The 22956-nt window shown below is 35.7% G+C and overlaps 1 protein-coding gene across 2 annotated transcripts in view; it reads left to right on the top strand.

Moving 5' to 3' along the window:
- Nucleotides 1-17912, top strand: part of SESN3 (sestrin 3) — a 65862-nt gene extending 47950 nt beyond the window's left edge. Inside the window, exons 9-12 of one of the 2 annotated variants that reach the window (XM_015115454.3) lie at nt 5185-5303; nt 6106-6296; nt 8374-8518; nt 10092-17912. In XM_015115454.3, coding sequence (XP_014970940.1) covers nt 5185-5303; nt 6106-6296; nt 8374-8518; nt 10092-10178 — 542 coding nt within the window. In that variant the 3' untranslated portion in view covers nt 10179-17912. 2 annotated transcript variants of the gene reach the window in all.
- Nucleotides 17913-22956: the final 5044 nt, after the last annotated feature.

Raw genomic sequence — 22956 nt, 5'->3', positions numbered from 1 at the left:
ACACTGCACTTGCATTTACATTTCTTTGGAATTCTATAAAAATGTATTATTTAGGTCATTTTCTTTGATTGAATTTGGAGGAATTCATCCTGTGTAAAAGCTGAGATTCTTTGCTGTAGTCTTGAAAACAGTTTATCTAACACTCGAAGAGCCTGAAATAGGAGGGAAACTCTTCAATTACAACTAAAAAGATATTGAGCACCACATAGTAAATGCTATTAAAATAGCATAGACTCAATACAAAGCTTAAACCCTTTAAAAGTAATCCATCTGCATAACTTTTTTTTTTTTTTTTTTTTTTTTTTTTGAGACTGAGTCTCGCTCTTTCACCCAAGCTGGAGTTCGGTGGCGTTATCTTGGTTCACTGCAACCTCTGCCTCCAGGGTTCAAGCAGTTCTATTGCCTCAGCCTCCTGAGTAGCTGGGATCACACATAACATAACATATTTTTTAAAAATAGAGTTCTGTTGATCTAAAAGAGACCTTCAAAACTACTGCCTGTCTTAAAACTCATCAATCTCGTAAATTTTGAGAATTGTTTCAGCCGTAACTTGTTAAACATAAAATATTGATCAGTAGTTCTGTTTTACCAGGAAGAACAAGAACCCTTTCTATCATTTCTCCTGATGATCTTTTTTATGAAAAATTGTATCTACCAAATTGAGTAACCATTTTAATCCTTTCAATTAATTTAATCCATTAAAGATTACTGTCACTAAAATCAGAGCCTGTAGTCAGCAGGAAATCCCAAACAGAGAAACCTGGTGTTTGGGCTATTGGTTTAATATTCAGTCTGCAAACACTTATTGAGTACCCCATAGAGTTTCAGCATGATGTTAGGTACTAAGGTTTTAAGGCTAAATAAGATGTGATTGCTGCTCTCAGGGCACTCTCATTCTAGTAGCAAAAAAATAATTGTAACGCATAGCAGAATGTGAAAGATACGAGCCTAGAAGAGGGCACTGAACCCAGTCTTGATAGGCAAACGGTGTTGGCAGAAAAGGAACCTAGAGGAAGAATGCCTGCAACCCTTGGCTCTAGAATAAGTCTTAACACAGTTGAGTGTGAGGAAGTCAGGTAATGACTGAGGGGCACAGGAGGACCTGGTAAACGGCATCCAGGCCCGAGCAAAGCCACGATGGTAAGGAAACAGGATGCTGGGTCCAGGAACAAGTGGTTCTTTGTTGTTAGGACGTACATCATGAAACAGGTAGTGTAAAGAGAAATCTGGTTAGGTAGGTAGAGGCCCTACTGTAAGGATCTTGCTAACCTTAAGAAATATGTAACCTACCATATTTTGGACATTTTGAGTAGAGATGTCTATAAAACAACCAGTCTGGAAATGTCTTGCACAGTGCTTCTCAAACTTCAGTGTTCGTGAGTCACTTGGGGAATCTTGTTGAGATGCGGAAGTTGAATCAGTCAGTTTAGGGTAGGGCCTGATAGGCCACATTTCTATCAAGCCTCCAAGTAATGCCAGTGCTGCTGGTATGCAAACCACTCTTGGAATACAAAGTGTAGAAGAGATGGGAAATCAGGAGAGGACTTTAAGGTCAAGGTAAAATTTTAGAAGTTACCAGCATATAACTGGGAGCAGAAATTAAAAGTTGGTTATAAAATTCATCCAGCGAGAACAAGTGAGGGTGAAGGAAAATAATGAATATATGATGAACCTTCTAGGTAAACTGATGTCTAAAAATGTAAACATTTTTGTTAAAGTTAGTAGTATCTGTGTTTTCAGAAATTAATTTTTAAGAGCTTCATTAAGTAACTAAAGCTTGAAAAATGTCAATGTTTTATTTCTCTTAGGTCTTTTGCAATATTAAAAATATACTTTGGATTTCAGTCTCTACCTTCTTGGAACTTTAAGCCGGGACTACAGCCTTCAAAAGTGAATTTTAACTAGCAAGTCTTGGACCTTAGCCAAAAATTATGTTCTAATTTTAATAGAAGAGGCTATTTTAAGGAAATAATGTCAATATACATACATACACCCCTCCACATACATATATTTTTATATATCTACACACACACACATATATATAAATACATATTTTACTCTTAATCATTGCCAGTACCAAATTTGCTGACTGCACAAAGAAAATATAGAAAAAAGACTCAGTACAATAGCTAATTGAGTCATTTGTGTAGACTTACCATGTTTTAAAATAGAAATAAAAAGGTTTTTGGTTTGTTTGTTTTTTTTGGTATAAAAAAAGTCTTGGTTTGACCAGTGTTATAAAGTATTCCAGATTCTATGTAAGGATTCTAAGAATAGTTTTTCAAGTCTTTTGAAGAAAATAAATGTTTAAAGTATTCTACAGGTGTCATATTCTGTAGCTTGGTAACAGGGTTAACTAGCTTTTACTGTTTTTTGTTTTTTCCTTTAGGCATACCATTACTGCAACAGAACGTTTCCTGTATTATGTCAGTAACTACTTCTTAGGGGCAGAATAATGCAGATAATGAACAAAATACTATTTCTTTTGAGTACAGACTTCGAAATATTTGTTTAGATAGAATTAAAACTAGAGTTTTAGATTTAATAAACAGAATGCTAATTTTAACGTCTTAAGATAAATTTAGGAAAAAAGTATTTGTGGATTGAGGGACCTTTGTACATTTCTTTCTGTGAATAAAAAATGTCTAGGAAACAGGTGTTAATTGACTCCTAAGTTAAAAATTAATGCATAGAGATTTTTCCTAGGATCACTTCTCTTATTTGGCTGACTACTTACTTTTTACTTACTTTTTACTGTTTATTTTAAAATGTTTAAAAGTCATACAACTTGAAAATGTGTATCAGCAAAACAAAAACTAAAGAGCCAACTATGTAATGGTCAACTCCAGTATCAATATTTGCCCAATGAAACTACTTGGTTGTGCAGTGTCAAAGGAAGAATCGCTTCTAGAGAGACACTGTTTTATGGAGTTTAGTTATTACTTACTATTTTTGGCTTTATTTTACTTTGCAACCCATAAACTTTGCACCCTATAAAACTACTTTTCATAGCAGCCTCAGTGATTGCTACTACATTTTATAATTTTTGCTTCATTCATATTATTATGTAATGAACTGAATTAAGGAAAGTATAAGCTGGTTTGTAAATGTTAAGAGATAATTCATTGAAAATGCCATTTTAAAAGTATTTCTGTTGACCTGAATAGAGTGCTGGAGCACAAGGAGAAAATAAAGTAGTTATGGGATCAGGCTGGGAATAAGCCTGAAAATTCTCTTCACAGGACTGAAAAATCACTTAAAAACTTCAGATCAATTTAAGCATTTAATTTTAGAAGTTTTTCACATCATCTTATACTTAAACATCTATGCATTGTATTTCTTACTGACACAGTACTGACCATGGTATTAGTAAGATACAGTTCATTTATTTCTTAAATGGATATTTCTTTCTGTATTAATGGAACAAAAAATAGATATTAAGTGTGTAGTATAGTACTTGTGTATGGTAAGTACTCAATAAAGACCATCTGTTTTCTTTATATGTAATAAAGAAGTTTGGTAAGAATTTTTATAAGATTTATCCGAAATTGGGTAGCCAGAGCACTTAATCTTTCCTGCCATTATCAAGCACCCAGTTAGTCCACAGCAGTGACCTAAAGACAGCTGAAAACTTGTGAGAAAAGAATACTTAGTGTCAGGATTTTCATGCAATAGCAAAGATTAAAGATAATGAAGTGTTACTACCAGGCCTTTCTTTTGGAAGAATTAACATAATTATACTTGTTTTTTAAGTCTCTCAAAAATTTTCACAGTTAAGAATTATAGTTTGTCTTTTATTATGCCATAATACTGTTTTACTATTATTTATGAAATATGATATTTAATACTAAAATACTTATAATGAAAATATTGTTCCTTTCAGGGAAATAGCTAGGTTGTTCTTTTATTTTGAGAAATATATGTTCATTTTCTAGACTAGAAGCTAGTAAATGAAACTTGTTCATCCCCTTTTAATGGTTAAAACCAGAAAAAATAATAAAGACAGACCAACCTAAAATAAGAAGTGAGATAGAATTATTTTTGCATAAATTAATATGCATTGGATATTTAAACTTTTTCAGTGGCAAATTGTTAATGTCATCAAGTATGCAGAAATCAGTTTTCTTAAAATATTATTATTGCCTTGCTATCTTCCTGAATGCCACTTTGGTAATATTCTAGTCACAGTCTCATTAGGACATTGTTCAGTCCATATGTTGCATACTTTTGTTTTCATATGCATAGAAAAGTGCACATACCTTAGGCATAAAGCTCACTGAATGTTCACAAACTCAGCCCCCCTATTTAGCACTCAAGTGTATTAAGATAATGATAACGGCATCCAAAAGTCTGCTCACCTCCCCACTGAGTGATCCTTCTCCCTATGTGCTTTTTTGCAAACTAAATATAAACTATATTGAACTAATTTTTATTGTGAATACACCCAGGTAAAACACCATGTAATTTTAACAAAGTTTATCTTAAACTCAGAGTGGTCTTTCACCTTCATCTCTTCTTCTTCCTCTCATCCCACTTCATCCCCTGGAGAGATAAAAACAAAACAAAACAAAAAATGGTTAAGCTGCACTTCGGGAGGCCAAGGTGGGTGGATCACGAGGTCAGGAGTTTGAGACCAGCCTGGCCAACATGGCAAAACCCTGTCTGTACTGAAAATACAAAAAATTAGCTGAGCATGGTGGCACACACCTGTAGTTCCAGCTACTCAGGAGGCTGAGGCAGAAGAATCACTTGAACCCAGGAGGCAGAGAGGTTGCAGTGAGCCGAGATCGCACCACTGCACTCCAACCTGGGTGACAGAGTGAGACTCTGTCTCAAAAAAAAAAAAAAAAAAAAAAAAGGTTAAGCTTTATGCTTACAGGCCTGTGCTATCTTCCATTCCTAAATTAGTAAAACTAGCATATTGATCCTTTGCTACTACTGTTTAGATAGTTTAGTCAGTTTACCTGGAAAACTAGTTAAATGGTAAGATTGCCGGTATTTGGTAATGAAATTATATTTAAAGCTTTAGCAGTAGATATTTTATATAAATTTAAGTCACGGAGTCAATGTTTTCACTTTAGAAATTCATGGAAATGCTAAAAAGTGGAAGAAAATGGAGTTCCGTTTTATTGTCTTAACCATGTACAGTATCCTTAACACTAGATTGTTCATTATTGTCCTTAGATTTTGAGGATGACATGATTATAACATCTGATGTCTCTCGATACATTGAAGACCCTGGTTTTGGTTATGAAGACTTTGCGAGACGAGGAGAAGAGCATTTGCCAACATTCCGAGCTCAGGTATAATATGTCATTAATTCAGAGAAACGAGAAAATACTGTCATTTTAACTGTTAAGTGTTGAAATTTTTTAAATTGGCATCTAAAGAATTTTTGATAGGATCTATAAATCTTTGTATCTAACCTAGTTTCAGCCTAGTCTAATTGGAGTTCCCAATAGATGTATAATTATTTCAACGTTTTTCTCCCTAAGAAGAGAAAAGGAAACAGTTTGCTTTATTCAGTTACTTCTGTTATTACATGGTATTTGCATAATGTTTATACCATTTTTTTGGAAGGGAACAGAGAGGAAAACAAGTGACATCACTTTTTCTTGGAATAAAATCATACACCAGTAGTCATGGGCTTACGGGCTACTCTAATCTTAACCCCTAGGAAATAGCCACAGCAGTGATGTGACTCCTAAAGAGGGTATGAGATTGAATTATGACAAACTCCTTCATGGTTATTTTAGATGATCTGTTAACTGTCCATGTCACTGGGTAGGTTTGTTCACGTAGGAATATTCCAAGATCTCCTGGGGCCCTTCCAGATAAGGGGATAGTGTGCATAGTACCTGAGTGTAGGAGATGACCAGAGTTCATCTCTAACATGGCAAATCCCATACCCTTTGAAGAAACATCCAGACACTCTGATCTACTAACTGATGTGAAGGGTTCTTGGTAAAGCCTTAGTAAAGCTACAAACCTAGAACTAAATTAGAAATAGCCTCACTTACTTGCTTCATTAGTTATATTTAATAAATACATAGAATTTACATGGAAAATGCCCACTTTGTAATTAAATACATTTTATTCTTTTAGGACTATACCTGGGAAAATCATGGGTTCTCCCTGGTGAACAGACTTTATTCTGACATTGGACATCTTCTTGATGAAAAGTTTCGGATGGTCTACAATCTCACATATAACACTATGGCCACCCATGAGGATGTTGACACAACCATGCTGCGCAGAGCTTTATTTAACTACGTTCACTGTATGTTTGGAATCAGGTATGTTCATTGTAGAGACAGTTTTATACATTTCTAAGTGAAAATTCAAGCATAAGTCTTATTTTTGTCTTGTTTGGGGGTATATGACTCTGGGAAAAAAATATTACATGTAGACTTCTGATTTTAAAAATTAATTTCATTTTAAGGAGAAGCATTTTTCTTTAAGTGTCATGAATCTTAACATTGATGCACATATAAATACAGTGGTAAAAATTTACTAAGGAGGGAAAAAAGCATCAGTAATCATTGGGGATAGGATAGAATTAGACCAAATCTGAGAATCCTTCCTGGAAGAATAGGTGAGTTTTAAAAAAACAGTTGTCATGTCCCTTTAGATCACTATAATAAATTCTGGTTTGTTTAGTTAATTTGGTCTTTTTAAAACTTATTTTTTAAGGAATGGCAATTACGGTATAAACAAAACTATAGTAGATTGTGCCTTCGTAAGCTTACATAACGTCACATAACACTGAAATTAAATATATCGGCCCATATAAATTAATGACCTTTAAATTTAGAAAATTGGCATTGAGAGGACAGTAAGTAAATGAGATTGAATAGTCTAATCAAGAAAGCACTTTTTGAAGAATGTGCCTTTTTGACTTGCGGTTTGAGGCTTTCATGGAAATAGATTAGCAGACAGAAAAAATTTCCAGTTACAAATTATTCAACTTGACTATATATCTGATATATATCAGAAAGACTTTATGATAATTAGAATTTAATCTGTTAAGCAAAGTATTTTCCATAATTTTAGCTAAAGAACCCCAAAATTTACTGATAAATCAACTAATAACATGATATTCCATGTAATAGATTATGGTTGTATGTAATAACTGAGCTATTTGTCCATTTACCATGCTAGACAATGTTATCAAAGAATCAACACATTTTAAAACACTTATATATCATATCTACCTACCTAAGAAAAATAAACACTAATAGAACTCAATTTAAATGCCATAAATATGTATTGGATACAAGGCAACAAATGTAGTAAGTATATTTATCTGTTGGATGCTACAAAATAAAGCTTACATAAATGCATCGAGATACTCTTTTTATTAAACTAAGCATTATATGGGTTAAAAATTAAATGAAAATATAACAGAGAAATTCCACAAGCTCCCAATACCACATTTACCTACCTATCTGCATCTGTGCCCATTTACTCTGCTGTCATTACTGTCTATGTTCCTATCCACTTATGCACAAAATCCCATTTCTCATTTTCTAAAGATCTCAATTCTAGCAATACTCCCTTCTCTCTCCAGCATAATCAGCTTTACTCTCTTTATTGGACCTTTCCCGTCAGCATAGAAACACACTTAATTTCTCCCATCTTTAAAGAAAATTTCAGTTTCACCTTTCATTTCCCTCTGGCTACTGCCTCATTTTTCTGCTTTCGTGCAAAGCAAATCTCTGACAAAATTGTGTATATTTACTGTCACTATTTTCTTATCTCCAATTCTCTCTTGAACCTATTCACAGTATCAGGCTTTTGTCCCTATCAACCGACAAAACTGTTCTTACTGAGGTTGCTAGTGACGTCCATATAGCTACTTCCAGTGGTCGGTTCCCAGTTATCTTATTTGACTATTTGGCAGCATGGGACTCCGTGATTACTTCCTCTTCCCTGAAACACTTGACTCCTACCTCAAGTCCTTTACACTTGCTTCTTTACCACCATCTGGTATTGTTCAAATATCAACCTTTCAGAGAAGCCTTCCTGCCCACCCTATTTAAAATAATAACTCCTCTCCTCCCAGACCAAGCTCCATTTCCTCTCCATGGCAGTTATCATCTGACTAAGTTTATCTTTTTAATTTTTTTTCCTTTTTACTTCAACAAAATTTAAGCTCCATGAGACCAAGGATTTTTGTCTATTTTGTTCACTAGTATATCACTACTACTGAGTACCCATGGCACATAATGGGTACTCAGTAAACATTTATTGATTCAATTAATTAACGAGCTTTTAGTATTTAATTACTAGACAATAAATGTCCTTAGTATAGCTTTGGAAATTAAATATTTGGATTTTGTCATTATAAAGCTATTGTTGTGTTGCTCATAGGTATGATGACTATGATTATGGAGAAGTTAATCAATTACTTGAAAGAAGCCTGAAGGTTTACATTAAAACAGTGACCTGCTATCCTGAGAGGACTACAAAACGCATGTATGATAGTTACTGGCGGCAGTTCAAACACTCAGAAAAGGTAAGCGTTTCAATGTCAAGCATTATACCAAGGACAGTTCTTCAGTATAAGAAGTAATAGTTATGAAAAAATAACACGTGAAAGTATTAATAAATTATTGCCATTGACATGGAAGTGGCATCATCTAGCTATCTGGGGTTTTTTTGTTTGTTTTTTTGAGATGAGCCTCACTCTTGCCCAGGCTGGAGAGCAGTGGTACAATATCGGCTCACTGCAACCTCCACCTCCCAGGTTCAAGTAATTCTTCTGCCTCACCCTCCCAAGTAGCTGAGATTACAGGTGCCCGCCACCACACCTGGCTAATTTTTGTATTTTTGGTAGAGACGGGGTTTCACCATGTTAGCCAGACTGGTCTCAAAGTCCTGACCTCAGGTGATCCACCCACCTTGGCCTCCCAAAGTGCTGGGATTATAGGCAGGAGCCACTGCACCCAGCCACTATCTGGGTTTTTAAAATATTTTTTTAATTCAGATTTATTGAATAGTAACCCAATTATGGTTATATGCTGTGTTCAACATAGTGTATAAAATAAAAGTTTATCATGGGCCTTTGAAATACGAGATCTAAGCATTGATATCTTCAAAGTACATTTGGAAAACTGTCTGCAGTCCTAACTGTTAATAAAAATCAGACGTACTGAAATGTTGTGTTAGGTGTAATTGTGTTTTGGCCCAGAAGGCACATCCATTTCGAGATTTTTTTAACCACTAGAATTAACCTATTAAGACAATGGTTTCTGCTGAGCACGGTGGCTCACACCTGTAATCCCAGCACTTTGGGAGGCCGAGGCAGGCGGATCACTTGAGGTCAGGAGTTCGAGACCAGCCAGGCCAACATATAGTGAAACCCCTTTTCTACTAAAAAATACAAAAATTTAGCTGGGCATGGTTGCACATGCCTGTAGTCTCAGCTACTTGGGAATCTGAGGCAGGAGAATCGCTTGAACCCAGGAGGCGGAGGTTGCAGTGAGCTGAGATCACTCCACTGCACTCCAGCCTGGGCAACAGAGCAAGACTCCATCTCTCAAAAAAAAAGACGATAGATTTTTCCCAAACTTGGTAATTTAGTGTTTTGACAATATAATTCAGGACTTTTGTGCCAAATATACTGTTACATAAAAATATTTATTTGAAAGAAATATATAGGAAACATTAAATTAGAAAACCTAATAAATGTTAAAGCTTTTCACAGGATAAGCATAAACTGTCAAAAAAAAAATGAAGGCTTATTTTTAGCCATGTAAAATTTTATAACTAGAAATAAATATAATTTGTAGGAAAATTATAATTTATAAAAATTAGTTTTATTTTATAACCCAAAAGATTGACTTTACAAGAATAACAACTTTAATAAAGCTATCAGAATTTTTTAGATTTTATGGGTTATTTTTACTGCTCGCAGAGCCATTTTTTATAGACACAGGTTTGAGTGTTGCATCATGAACATGGATAAATATGCCTAGGTGTGTGTGTGTATATTGCTCATATAGACATTAAAAAACCTTTGTGAATGTCTAATAAGATATTTTAGGTGTTTATAATGGTTACTAAACTGATGACATTTTCACTTCTAGGTTCATGTCAATCTACTTTTAATGGAAGCACGAATGCAAGCTGAACTTCTCTATGCTCTTCGTGCCATAACTCGGCATTTGACCTGAAGTATCACCCAAGGAAAATGTCATACATGTGTAAAGACCTTTCACATAAGATAAATATCAGAAGCTATTTGTGATATAACATCAAAAATTATTCAGTTCTCTAATGTCAAAGTTTAGCCGTTTGTTTTTTGTTTTTGTTTTTTGCGGCTGTAATGTGCAATGATGTGTTTTATTTTCCTTGATGCTTAACATTACTAACAATTGCAAAAATAATACTGAGGAGCACTACTTTGCATTGTTTATAGTTGGAGTTTTGGATACTGATCATAAATCATGAATCTGGCTTATTAATGCTTAACTTCAGTGCTTTTGAGTTGTGTGTATGTGTATTTTTTCTCCCTCCCAACCCCGCCCTTTTTTTTAAGAATAAGGACAAGTGCTTACAATCTGCTCAAGCAATTGTTTTTCAGATGTTGGAATTCAGCAAAGAGTGACCTCTCTGGCCATTCTAAAATTTTAATGTTGTGTCCTAAATCTGGTGGAGGAAAAGCATGCGCTGTTGAACCAAGCTGCTCACTGGACACGTATTTGTGTCCCCAGGAGATTATTTGTCAGGCACTGTTTTTTTTGTTTGTTTGTTCATTTGTTGTTGTTTTACTGCTATTGGCGATAACATGAAATGTGATACAGCCATTGCCCATAATTTAATGTGAAATTAATCATGATGAATTCTATAGCATGCTACTGAAATGCCAAATTCAGCTATTTTCTTTCTCTTCTAAAACAGAAGTTTCAGTTTTCCATATCATATGTATATATTATAAGTGGAATTATACACAATCCTATCACTGACAGTAATCCTCAGTCACCTTAAATAATCAGTGCTCACAGTGCTGCTTACAGTTCATTTAGTTGGCACATATAAACCTATACCCACACATGACTGACCAAAAATTTTCTTTGCACATTTTTCCTTTCTCATAGTCTTTTTCTATATTTCGTTAAGCAAAGGAAGGTTAATATGCCTATTTTTTTCCTGTTAGGCTTTTAGCAATTATTTTCCATGACTTTTGTTCTTATAATAGGTTAGACAGTTTATTATTCAAAGGTAAAAATTGTGTTTCTATGCATTAATGTGATTGAACAACAAAAACAGAGTGCAATATGTTCAAAAAATACTCAACTGAACGTTTCCCCGTCATATCACTGCAAAAGTGTCCTTTTCAACAGAGCCATAAAGAAATTTTTTTCAAATTTCTTTATTGCACAGGCTTTTTTCAGTTTTACCTTACTGGGATTGAACAATGTTCCTTTCATAATGCCAAAGCATTCCCTTCCCCAGAAAAATCTCCTTGGACAACTGGTTTAAAAAAGTTATCAAGTCATAGGGGAGGAATAAGCGGCCAAAAAGTCACATTTTTGCATTGGTTTACGTTGCTTGCTTGATTAGACTATCTTCAGAGAGCACAACATTATGTGTTTATAGCTTTAATTTGTATTATGTCAACGAACCAGTGAAGTGCCTAAAGAGATGCTTACAACTATCCAGTAGGACACAACTGCACTGCTTTTTAAACACTTTTTGGTTAGTTAAGGGTGACTTGAATTGTACACATACATGCTAATTTTTGAAAACATATCCATTTTTCACAGTAAATAATATAGATACAATTTTCTGTTAGTTCCAGCAAAGATTTCATTTTAGACTTTGTGATATAAGATTTAACTTTTCTTTTGTGAAAGAATCGTGAACTAGTGTTTCATTAAATCATTTTCCTCTTCCATTTATCATCCTCTTCTGGTACAATATATTGGGTTGCTTTCTTTTAGATTTTGTTCCAGATAGGAAAACAAATATGACTGTACACTTATTAACATAAAGTAGTTCTGCATTTTTGGATTCCAGGATCCTGTTTGAAATCTTCCATGTGAGGAAAAAATTACTAATATTTTTGAAGACAGGGTGGTTTAAAGAGATTATTCAGAGAACTTGTGCCATCTCTCTTCTGTTTTATTGCATATGCCATATGTTTTATTCAATATTACATTATGTAGATATGTAATACAAAGAAAATATTTAGGAGAATGGCAAAACACAAATGGCAACATAAATGTCCATTTGACTTCCCTAACTTTACAACTTTCAAGTTGAGGATGTCTTTTATTCTTGAATTTGTTTTTTTACCAGATGCTTTCAATTAATAGCCCTATATTTTTGTGCAGGTGAACTGTATAACAGGATAAAAAATGATTTGTATGTATTGAAAGGAGGAGAAATTCTCACAGAACACCATATGAGCTTTAGACCAAAAGGGGAAACAAGGTTTAAGTAACTAAAATGGCCACTTAGTTTTTGTTTATTTTTTTCCCTGGAAATGTAAGTAGTTGGAGTCTAGGCTATGGAAATATTAGTGCCTTTAATAGATCTCTTTTCCTTGCAAAGTTTCTTTTTAGCTCAGCATTGATCTATTTCATCAATAGTCAGGAAAATAAGTTGACTTGGAACTATAAACAAAAACAAAACATTTATGAACCTCAGTGAACCAGCCTAGAAAAATTGACATCTGCAGGTGCTAAAGCACCTACTAATACGCAGCATGCACAGCATTTCAGGTTGTGAATACCATTTTACAACGAGTTTGCTGTTAATTCTCTTTATCCAATGCAAACTTGAAATTCCGATGCGGTTTTCCAGGGTGGTATTTTTTCAGAGTATTGAATTTACTATTTAGTAATTTATAGTATAGCTTTTTATATTAAAATGTAATATTTTTAAAAGAGATGTCTGGTTCAATTGGTATAATGATGTGATTATGCAATATGCTGATCTACACCTTGCACTCACATTGTGCCAAACTTAAATGTGCAAGTGTACGTGAGAAAAGCACATGTGAATGTGAATTCTTTAATTCTTTGCTTATTATGTTAAAATTAGTCTTAATAGTCCACTGATGTGTATGCTTGAATAATGTCTATTTACTTTGGAATTTCAAGATTTCCAGCTTCAATGGTAATTTGTAATTTCTCAGATCACCTCAAGAAATATTGAGATACTCCCCCATCTGAAAATAATCTGTTCTTTAATCCACCTGACTATGGGAGTAGCCAGGCTGGTGCCTCACTGGCTTCTTCAGATGAGGCTTCCTCAGGTGGATGCATGACCATTAGGGGAAAAGAGGCTTTTGAGACAGCTTATTACCTCCTTCACCTTTTTGAACTAAGTACATTGTCTCAGTCCCAGTATGAATTTGTCCCATTTGGGGTATTTTTAAAATAAAAGATGGCTAACATGGAATCTGGGGCATAGCCTTGGCCTATAATTATGGTTGTAAGCCCAAATAATGGCAGAGAAACACAGGGCTGTTTTTACAACAGAAAACTCAATATAAGTTTTATGTAGGAATCCTATAAAATTTGAACCACGTCTCCTATTTAATTATTATAATGTCTCCTAAAGATTTTAAATGCTCCTAAATGCTAATTATTATTCCAGAGCGACTTTTTCCTTTTCCTCCTTATAAAGTTATTTTAAAATCCAAAATCTTAGTTTTCTGTGCCACAGCAAAATAAAACGATCAACAAACAAAGATCTGTACTTAAAATAGTTCACCATTTTTAGTGGAGGGAGGGTACATGCCTATTTGATGGTAAGATTCTTTTGAACTCTAAGGACAATTCCTTATGGAAAAAATAAATTACAGCGCATGTTATAAAAATGATTTGCACTGTGTTAGCAAAATAAGGTGTTTTAGGTTGTATTTTAAAGACAATTCTAAATCATTTCTCTGGAAAACAAGACCTTAAATTCTTCTCTTTAATAGGACTGCTTTTATGCAAAGAGATAGTCTTACATGGAGTAAACAGTATATAACAATAATGTTATGTAAATAGTATGTCACATTTGCTTAGTAGTACAATTCCACAGCAAACTGAAAGTTGTGGCTCCTCTGCTCAGATTGAATTTTAAGTTACCTAATATGTGTAATCAGAATCTATTCTAGGTAGCTGTCAACATAAACTGTGTTTCCCTATTATATCCCTCTGGAGACTGAGAATCAAATTAAATAGTCTTTCTTCAAAACAGTACTGTAACATGAATGTATTTATCTCAGTCAACAGAACTTATATGCCCACTGTATGTGGAGCTTATTTCAATGCTAATTTGGCTTGGTTAACAGACCTAGAATCTGCCCAGGTGAGACCTAGAACTTAAAAATAGCTGGGGTGAAATGGATAATAGAGGTAGAGGTATATGTCAAGGCAGAGCCCTATGAGGAAGGAAAAGTTTTCAAAGAATACAAGGAACATAGTGCTGAGAGCGTGGCTGCCCTCAGCATCGTACACCTAATCTAGAGAAAATATTTCCCATGTGGGAGCTCCTATCTGCATTCAGTTCACCCTTTCCTGCCTGCTTCTTCTTCCTCCAAGTGCCTCAACCTCTACATGCTTACTCCCCTCCCCTTCCCTCAGCCCATCCTGGTCTAAGCAGCTTTCACAATCCAAACCAAACATCACCAGCCACCTGCTGATAAGTCACCAGCATTTACTTTCCTGAGTTACTTTTTCTGCATTCATTGAGACTATGGATTCATCCCAACTCCTTCTAAATCCCTCAACCATCTAGCTATACTTTGGCTAACCTTTGCCCTAGACACTCTACCAGATGTTATGCAGTATCAGTGTAAATTTTGTCACCCTATTCTGTTCTACCCTTTTCCCAGCTGCCGAAATATCTTGCTCTCCTCTACCTCATCCCCAAAGAGCCTATAAATTCAGAGTATCCAACCTTTTCATGGATTCACTCACTGTTGTTCAGTAATACAACTTCCATATTTTAAATAAATCATAAAAGATATTTGCCTTCTATCAAAGTAGGAATCTTTATATTTATACATGATACAGAAATTGAACTATTTCTATCGTTCAGAATTTAGCATATAGCAGGATTTTAAAGTGATTGAATTGCCATCCTAACTTGGATTTGCATTAGGTTATGAATACTGTTGTTAGTCCAAGCTATTTGAATGTAAAGTTAAAATTCTCCAGCAATCCAGAATGACTTGTAACCCTTCAGTGGAATGGGAAATTTCTGGCATGCAAATAGGGTGGTGTTCCAGACATTTGTTTTATTGGTGGTGTTTGGGCCTTGAAACACATTTCTAATGGAAGGACATACGGCAAAGGGTATTTAGATGGTCCCATGGGATCACAGAAGCCCATTTGATTTATAATATAATAAAATAATACAAAATTGGGTACATAAGGGTTTAACCAGGCTTTCCTGGGTTAGACTAAGCCTCTAACAGCTCTGTTGCTATCCTATTCTTATGGGAGGAAAAAAATGTTCTATGGGATGAAAAGAAAATGCATTGACTTTGTAGTCTTTATTCTCCTAGCTGCACTTAGGGTATATCCAGAAGGAAGAGGAAATGCAAAGAGGAAGATGTAATAGTTCTTCTTCTCCAGCTAGGTGCACTTGAGGTTGTTCATAAATGTAAAATTATGTCAGGTTTCTAACATGGGACACTGCACACGGTTGTCTGACCTGATGAACCATCCCATTTGCAAGTATAGATTATTATTATTTCTTGTGGTATTTGGATGTTTTCCATCTCATTTATGAACAACTCAACCTGATAGTAGATTCCAATAAATGCCTTTCAGGGCTCAGGAATGAATTGATGTCCTAGTTAAGAAATGAGACTTAATAATGGAGACTGAGGCGGTTTGTATTAAATTATATGCCATGAAGTGTTCATTTTAGCTTTAAACTAATTATGACTGTACCACCATGAAGTACAGAATGAAAAAATATATTTATATATATATATTATATATATATATATATGGGGGGAACAGAGAATGAATATCTGATTCTTTTGAATGCTTGTGGAAATCTTTGAAATAGTGCAGGGCATACCACAAAATAGCCTTTAGAACAAATACCCAATTTTACAGTTCATAGGACAACATCAAACATTAGTAAGTCTAAATATGATGAATAGAATTTTTGTTATGTAAATTTTGCTAGAACAGTCTATTTTCTTGCACCCCTCAAGTTAACCTCTTAAAAAAATGAATGTATAATTTCTACCGAAAGAGTATCAGAGAGAATCTCTCTGGTCTATAGTGTTAAAATATTGTTCACAAATCCTGATTAGTTAAGGGCATACATTATGAAACTTACAGAATAAAACTTATTGTACATCTCTTTCTTAAATTCATATCTTTACACATTTTCAACCGGCTCCCCAAGTCTGATAAGGAAGGATTAAAAGGTAGAAAAAAGGAAATGTATTAGTTGGGTGGCCAAGAAGCTTCCTTTGTAATGTTGAGAGACTTCCGCTTTCTGAATTTCACTGGTTCTCTAAGGTAAAAGAGTTAAATGGTACCCTTGTTCACCAAGGAAAGTGATCCAAACTCTATATCTAGTGCAGATATTTCCTTTGCATTATTTAGTCTTCTCTGGAGAGAAAATACAGTTTCCCCTTCCTCTTTCTCTTCACATTTACTCTTTTCAATCCAAAATAAGAGACACAGAAAGCAAATCACAGCCAGTTTGGCATCTTCTCAGTGCTACTAGTATAGGCACATACACATACACAGTCTGAGCAAGGTAATAAAGAACCCTGTCAGGTCCACTTGGAACATGGCCTTGCTACTTGGATTAGCTCCTTTAAGCCTGAAAATAACTTTCCTGGTCATGGAAGAACTGGATGCATCTTTTAACTTATGAAATAGAAGTTGAACTTGAAAACTCTCTTTAAAAAATCCTGGTTTTGCAGGACAGCTACATAATGAATGTATATATTAAGACTTTGTAGCTGAATTGCACATGAAATCAGATTGCCAACTTCTTGACTTTCAACGTTAGACATTTATCCTTAAGTTGTGAGCGATATATGTAGCATGCTGTGAAACGTCTATTATAGTTCTTTAATTCATCAGTATTAATACAGAATTATCTTTTGCGTTTCTTGGTACTTTTTATTCAGTGTAATCAGAAGCTGTGATGTTTTGCCTTTGTAGTCCTGTGCTTTGTTACTGTAATTTTTTTTTTTTTTTTTACGAAGCACGTGACTGGACTAATGTAAGGCAGATGACGTGATCTTTAAGACTGCTATATATATCAGTCTCTTACTCTATAAGGTTTTAAATTAGAATAAGCTTTTATCAAATAGATAATTGATGCAATTTAAGATTCACACAAGTTTCAGGGTCAAATGGCGGTCTTATAGTTTCAATTCTGAAGATAGCAAACTTAATAAACAGCCACTTTAAACTTGTTCTGGCAAACCAGACCCTGCTGTAGATATAGTCTAAGGTAGTTAACCATATAAGCCTTTTCAACTCTTAATGCCCTCCACATGAGTCAGCAGTTAAGAAGGTTCTAGAACCCATGAAAGCTTTTGTATGTATTACTAGGTTTTGTTTTTCTTATGTTGCTGATTTTACAGTTCTGACTAAAGCTGACCTAAATGGATCAGTTTATGTGTAATATTCTAGTGCTTTAATGCCTCTTTTTTTTTTTTTGGAGGGATGGGTAATATTATTTGGACAGATGCAGAAGGAACTGTTAGTGAGTCAAGACAAACACATTTGAAATAAAGGAACTGTGTATTAACATGTTAACAATTCATAACTGCACTTTTTATGACATTTTGAAAATCTATTTATAGGTACAGAACAATGGGTTTTGTTAAACTGTATCACATTTATACTTGCAGAAATTTATTTCATTGTTATTAGTAGGAATTTTATTGGTTCAATAAAATTGGCAAAACTGAACACCAATCATTTGCCTACTTTGTTTATATTGGAGTAGCATTCTCACTTGGTTTATTTCTGCTTGATTATTGAGACATGTATTCTTAAAGATATCACAAATATAGGAGTCATGGCCGGGCGCGGTGGCTCAAGCCTGTAATCCCAGCACTTTGGGAGGCCGAGGTGGGTGGATCACGAGGTCAGGAGATCGAGACCATCCTGGCTAACACGTGAAACCCCGTCTCTACTAAAAAAATACAAAAATTAGCCGGGAGCAGTGGCGGGCGCCTGTAGTCCCAGCTACTCGGTAGGCTGAGGCAGGAGAATGGCGTGAACCCGGGAGGTGGAGCTTGCAGTGAGCTGAGATCCGGCCACTGCACTCCAGCCTGGGGGACAGAGCGAGACTCCGTCTCAAAAAAAAAAAAAAAAAAAAAAAAACAAAAAACAAATATAGGAGTCATTATTTTCACTATTTTTTTCCTAACCCAGTTTCCTGGTGATATTTCTTAGCACTCAATATTCTATTTGTGGAATATTGCAATAGTGTAAGTTGTGCAAAATGTATAGTCATTGTTACCTTTTAAAATAATTGTGATCTTAGCAAGAGACAAATTAACTTTATTATTGTCTCTTGTTAACCAAAGCCATAATTAGAATGAGGAAAGGGGCATCGGACATAAGGTTGGGGCCTGGATTTAAAAACCCAGTTTTTTTCATATTCTACTAGCTTTGCAGCCTTGAAAGTAAATTAATCTCTATGATCTTTGATTTCTGCATTACATTCTATCAGGAGTAATACCTTCTTGAGATGGTTGTTTAAGAATTAGGTGATGTGTACTAATGTATTTGAAATACACAGCACCATAATGAATTTGAATGGATAAACAAGCCCAGAGAATACTGTTACTCTTTGATATAAAGTAGAAAAAAATTAATGGAGAGAGGAAGATGATATATGTGTAATTTGAAGTGGTGATAAGACTTCTAAGTAGGCATGTAAAATCGGCTTTTGGAAAGCTATAAGGGATGTGCAGTCGTTTGTGCAAGTTTTCTAAGGAAGGACTTGACTTTTCATTTATCTTAATTCACATGTTACGTAAAAATTCATACCAAAGGCAAGATCTCTTCCTTTGTGCCGTGTGTCTAGCTGTAATGGGAGATGAGTGGAAACCAGCTGCTTGCTGATTAGAGTCTATCTTTTGGCTAGGGGTGGTGGCTTATGCCTGTAATCCTAGCACTTTGAGAGGCCGAGGCAGGAGGATCTGCACCTAGGAGTTCAAGACCAGCCTGGGCAACACAGTGAGACCCTGTCTCCCAAAAAAACAAAAGTCTTTTTTTCAATAATATGCAACCCCAGGGGGAGACAAAGGACAGGGTCTATCAGGTCAAACTCAGCTAACAACTCAGTCTTTCTATAAGTTCTCCCCCAATTCAAAATCAGGCTTTTGACACTAGTTTCCCCATGAATTTATTAACAACTTTGAGCCATTTTTTAAAGTAAAATAATACTTCATGTTTATGTGTGTACTTTGTCCTTTCACGTACACAATTTCATTTAATCCTCACACCTTTGTGAAGAACAAATCCTCACAATAATTTTGCAGTGACGGTTTCTTCCTTTTATAGATGAGGAAATTAAGTCATAGAAAGCTTTATTTGCATAAGAGTTGGTACAGTTTTTAGAACTGACACAGTGGAGATTCGAATTCCAGTCTTTCTGACATTTTTTTTCTACTGAACTTCACTACCTTAATTCAGCTTAAGTTTCTTGTTGAATGATACAAATGACCATGCTATCTGCCTGACATCTTACTGAAAAGCAAATGGATGATCCATGCTCCAGACAAGGTTAGATAACTTTCCTTTCTGGCTTACTTGCAACAATTTTAATTTTAAAAAATAGATTTTTTTCCCCTCCAGTCCTAAACGGGTTTTTGATTCAAAAGATGGTCCCTGAGGGGAAGGTTCACAGACCAAGAGATAAAAATCAGCACCTGTGAATTTAAAGGCTAAAAATTCTAAGAGAACAATGGACCTGATCCTAAAGAAGACTCAGGAACTTAAAACTGTGTTGCATTTCTATTTTAGGAACATTCTACTGTATGGCAAGAATTAGGAATTCAAGTCATGGTTTTTAATGCATGTAACTTTCTAATATGGGCTTCCCTTGCTGTGGACTTAGAACATCTCAGAACATGTCTCTTCTCCCATAATCTCACATACTTGACATGTTTCAAAACACAAATGAGCCCAAAACCTTCCCATAAAACTCTTTAAAAGGAATTTGAGGCAAGAAATTTTTTTTTCTTTTTTTTAGATGCAGAATCACTCTGTCGCCCAGACTGGAGTGGAGTAGCCCAATCTCGGCTCACCATGACCTCCACCTCGCGGGTTCAAGTAATTCTCCCACCTCAGCCTCCCAAGTAGCTGGGACTATAGGCACTGCCACCACGCCCAGCTAATTTTTGTATTTTTAGTAGAGACAGGGTTTCGCCATGTTGGCCAGGCTGGTCTCGAACTTCTGACCCCAGGCGATTCACTCACCTTGGCCTCCCAAAGTGCTGGGATTACAGGCGTAAGCCACCGCACCCAGCCTTGGCAAGAATTCTTAATACTCCTTCCTACACAGGCATGCTCCTAAAATAAACATGAACAAATCCGTCATCTTCACATCAAGATGAAATTCAGGAAAACTCTCCTGGTTACAGCACTTTTCAGCACACATTGACTCTACTAGCTAAGAGGCATGTGGTGCACACCTCTTCTACACCCCTTCACAGTCACCTTGCCCATCTCGAACTTCAGCGCTGGTGTGGTGGCAACCAATTCTCTGCAAACTTTTGCCCAATTTTCACTGATACTTCTCTCGTGGTCCTGGACTGCTTGCTTCTGGCCTCCTGCCTCGGGCCTTCCCTGAGTGCTTTTGGTAGAATGCCAGAGGGTACTGCCTTTCCACTAAGTACGAACAACCAAAAGTGCAAGAAGTTCACTTGGGTTAACCTTTAACTGGGCTTCCTTTCATTCCCCAAGCCACAGTTTTGAAATGTAGAGGACTTGGTGGGATCGAGCACCAGTTCAACTCTATCAGTTGTCCCTCCTTTCCTATTTCACTCCACCTGTCCTTCACTCCTACCCGCCTCTTTCAACCCAGTGGCAAGTAAACCTTGCTCTCAGGCTTTATTTCCAGGGGGAAGCCAGGCTAAGACAAGGCAGCACACACAGCGTAGGGGTTTAGAAAGTAGTTCCTAAAATAAATTCAAATCTCAACTCCAGTAATGCTAATTATCTGCCTTTGAACAAATTACTTAATCTTGTGGTTCTTCAGTTTCCTCATCTGTAAAATGCAGAGAAAAGCAATAAGAAGGAAGGCATAACTCTTGTCCTTAAGAAGAGGGAAGCTCAGGGAGCAAAACTGTAACAGAGGCATTGGCTGGGCATTAAACAATATAGAAAATAAGAAGATAATGGCTTTGTAAATGGGGTCATAAAAAAGCCATCATTTATCAAGGACCTTGTAAATGTTAGAAACTTTTAATACAGTATTTTTATTATAACCATCCTGGAGGTGGATATTATCCCCATCTTAGAGAGTTAAGAAAAATAGGCTTAGCAAAATTAAGCACCATGTCTAAGTCTAACAGTAAGTGAATGATAAAACTGTTCTCAGATTTGTCGGAATTTACTTGCTATTTTTTACCTCTCTTTGCAACATAAAGAGGAAACAAGCACACTTTTGTTTGGGGTTATCAGTGAAGGATTTTTTAAGCAGAAGGCCATATTTAAGCAGACACTGTGTGAGTGTTAAGATTTGGATTTGCAGAGACTGAGGAACATCATGTTGAAGGTAAAAGAGACAGAGGAAACAAAAATCCAGAGTGTGGTGTTCAGGCCATATGTGTGGTACTTCACGTACAAGATGAATTTGGAAAGTATAGTTTGGTCAAACAGTGCAGTGACTAAAGGTTACAGGCTAAGCTATTTGTATTTCTTCACTTAGAAAAGGAAGTGAAAGCCAGATTGAGGCAGATTTTAAAAGGAGCCATTTTCAATGAGTTTTTAGCACAATGATTTGTCCCACTTTGAAACAACAGCATCTCCTTGGCAATCAGAGACTGTCTAGAATTTCAGGGCAGCATAAAAACAGGATATTCAAGGTAACCATAAGGCATTCTTTGAGTATGTAGGAATTTTCTGAATATCTTGAATAATTTCCTGAATACATTACACATCCCCCTTGATGTACATCATTGATAAAGTATAAGATACTCAAAGCAAACTGTTGACATGCAAGGCCTTACCTTCCCAGGTATGTGCACACAAACTCTTTTGATACCTGGGAGCAATATAATAACCTTCAGAATTTGATGCCTTGTAACCTGTTAGGTAAACAGGTAAAGCTTGGGTAATGGATGTTGCTGATTGTTTACATAACTGGCCCCAGTGGATGTAGCTGATTGTTTGCATAAATCCATACTCACACATTTTGGAATGTGACTTTACAAGTTCTTCCATCAAGAGGTAAAGTCTATTTCTCCACTCTTGAATCTGGGCTCATCCTGTGACTTGAATTGGCCAATAGAATGCAGCAGAAGTGACATTGTATATGCTGCAGACCTAGGCTTTAAGAGACTGCATGCTTCTCTCTTTCTGGATCCTGCCATGCCTGGGCTAGTCTGCTGGAGAATGAGCCACCTGGAGCAAGCTCAGTTGTCCCAGATGCTCTGGCTAAGGCTCAACACACGTGAAAAAACCCATCCAAGAACAGTAAAGTCAACTAGCTTACCTAGAACTGACTGCAAACTCATGGAGGTACCCCATCAAACCCAGTTAGACCAGCAGAATCACCCAGTCAATCCACTGACTCATGAGCAAAATTTGATATTGACTGTTGTGCACCATTGAGGTTTTCTGGTTGTATGTTACAAAGTACAGCATTGTTGTAGCAATAGATAACTGACAGAATGTAAATGCTGGAGGTGGCCAGTGCTTTATCCATAGAGAATCTAGATTGGAAAATTTCTTCTTTATATCACAGTCTATTAAGGATAGCCTTGGATAGTCTTGGGGATTT

This window comes from Macaca mulatta, chromosome 14 (genome assembly GCF_049350105.2).
Source record: "Macaca mulatta isolate MMU2019108-1 chromosome 14, T2T-MMU8v2.0, whole genome shotgun sequence".
Lineage (NCBI taxonomy): Eukaryota > Metazoa > Chordata > Mammalia > Primates > Cercopithecidae > Macaca > Macaca mulatta.
The sequence above is the reverse complement of the archived record's forward strand: the minus strand, read 5'-3'. Positions and strand labels throughout refer to the sequence as shown.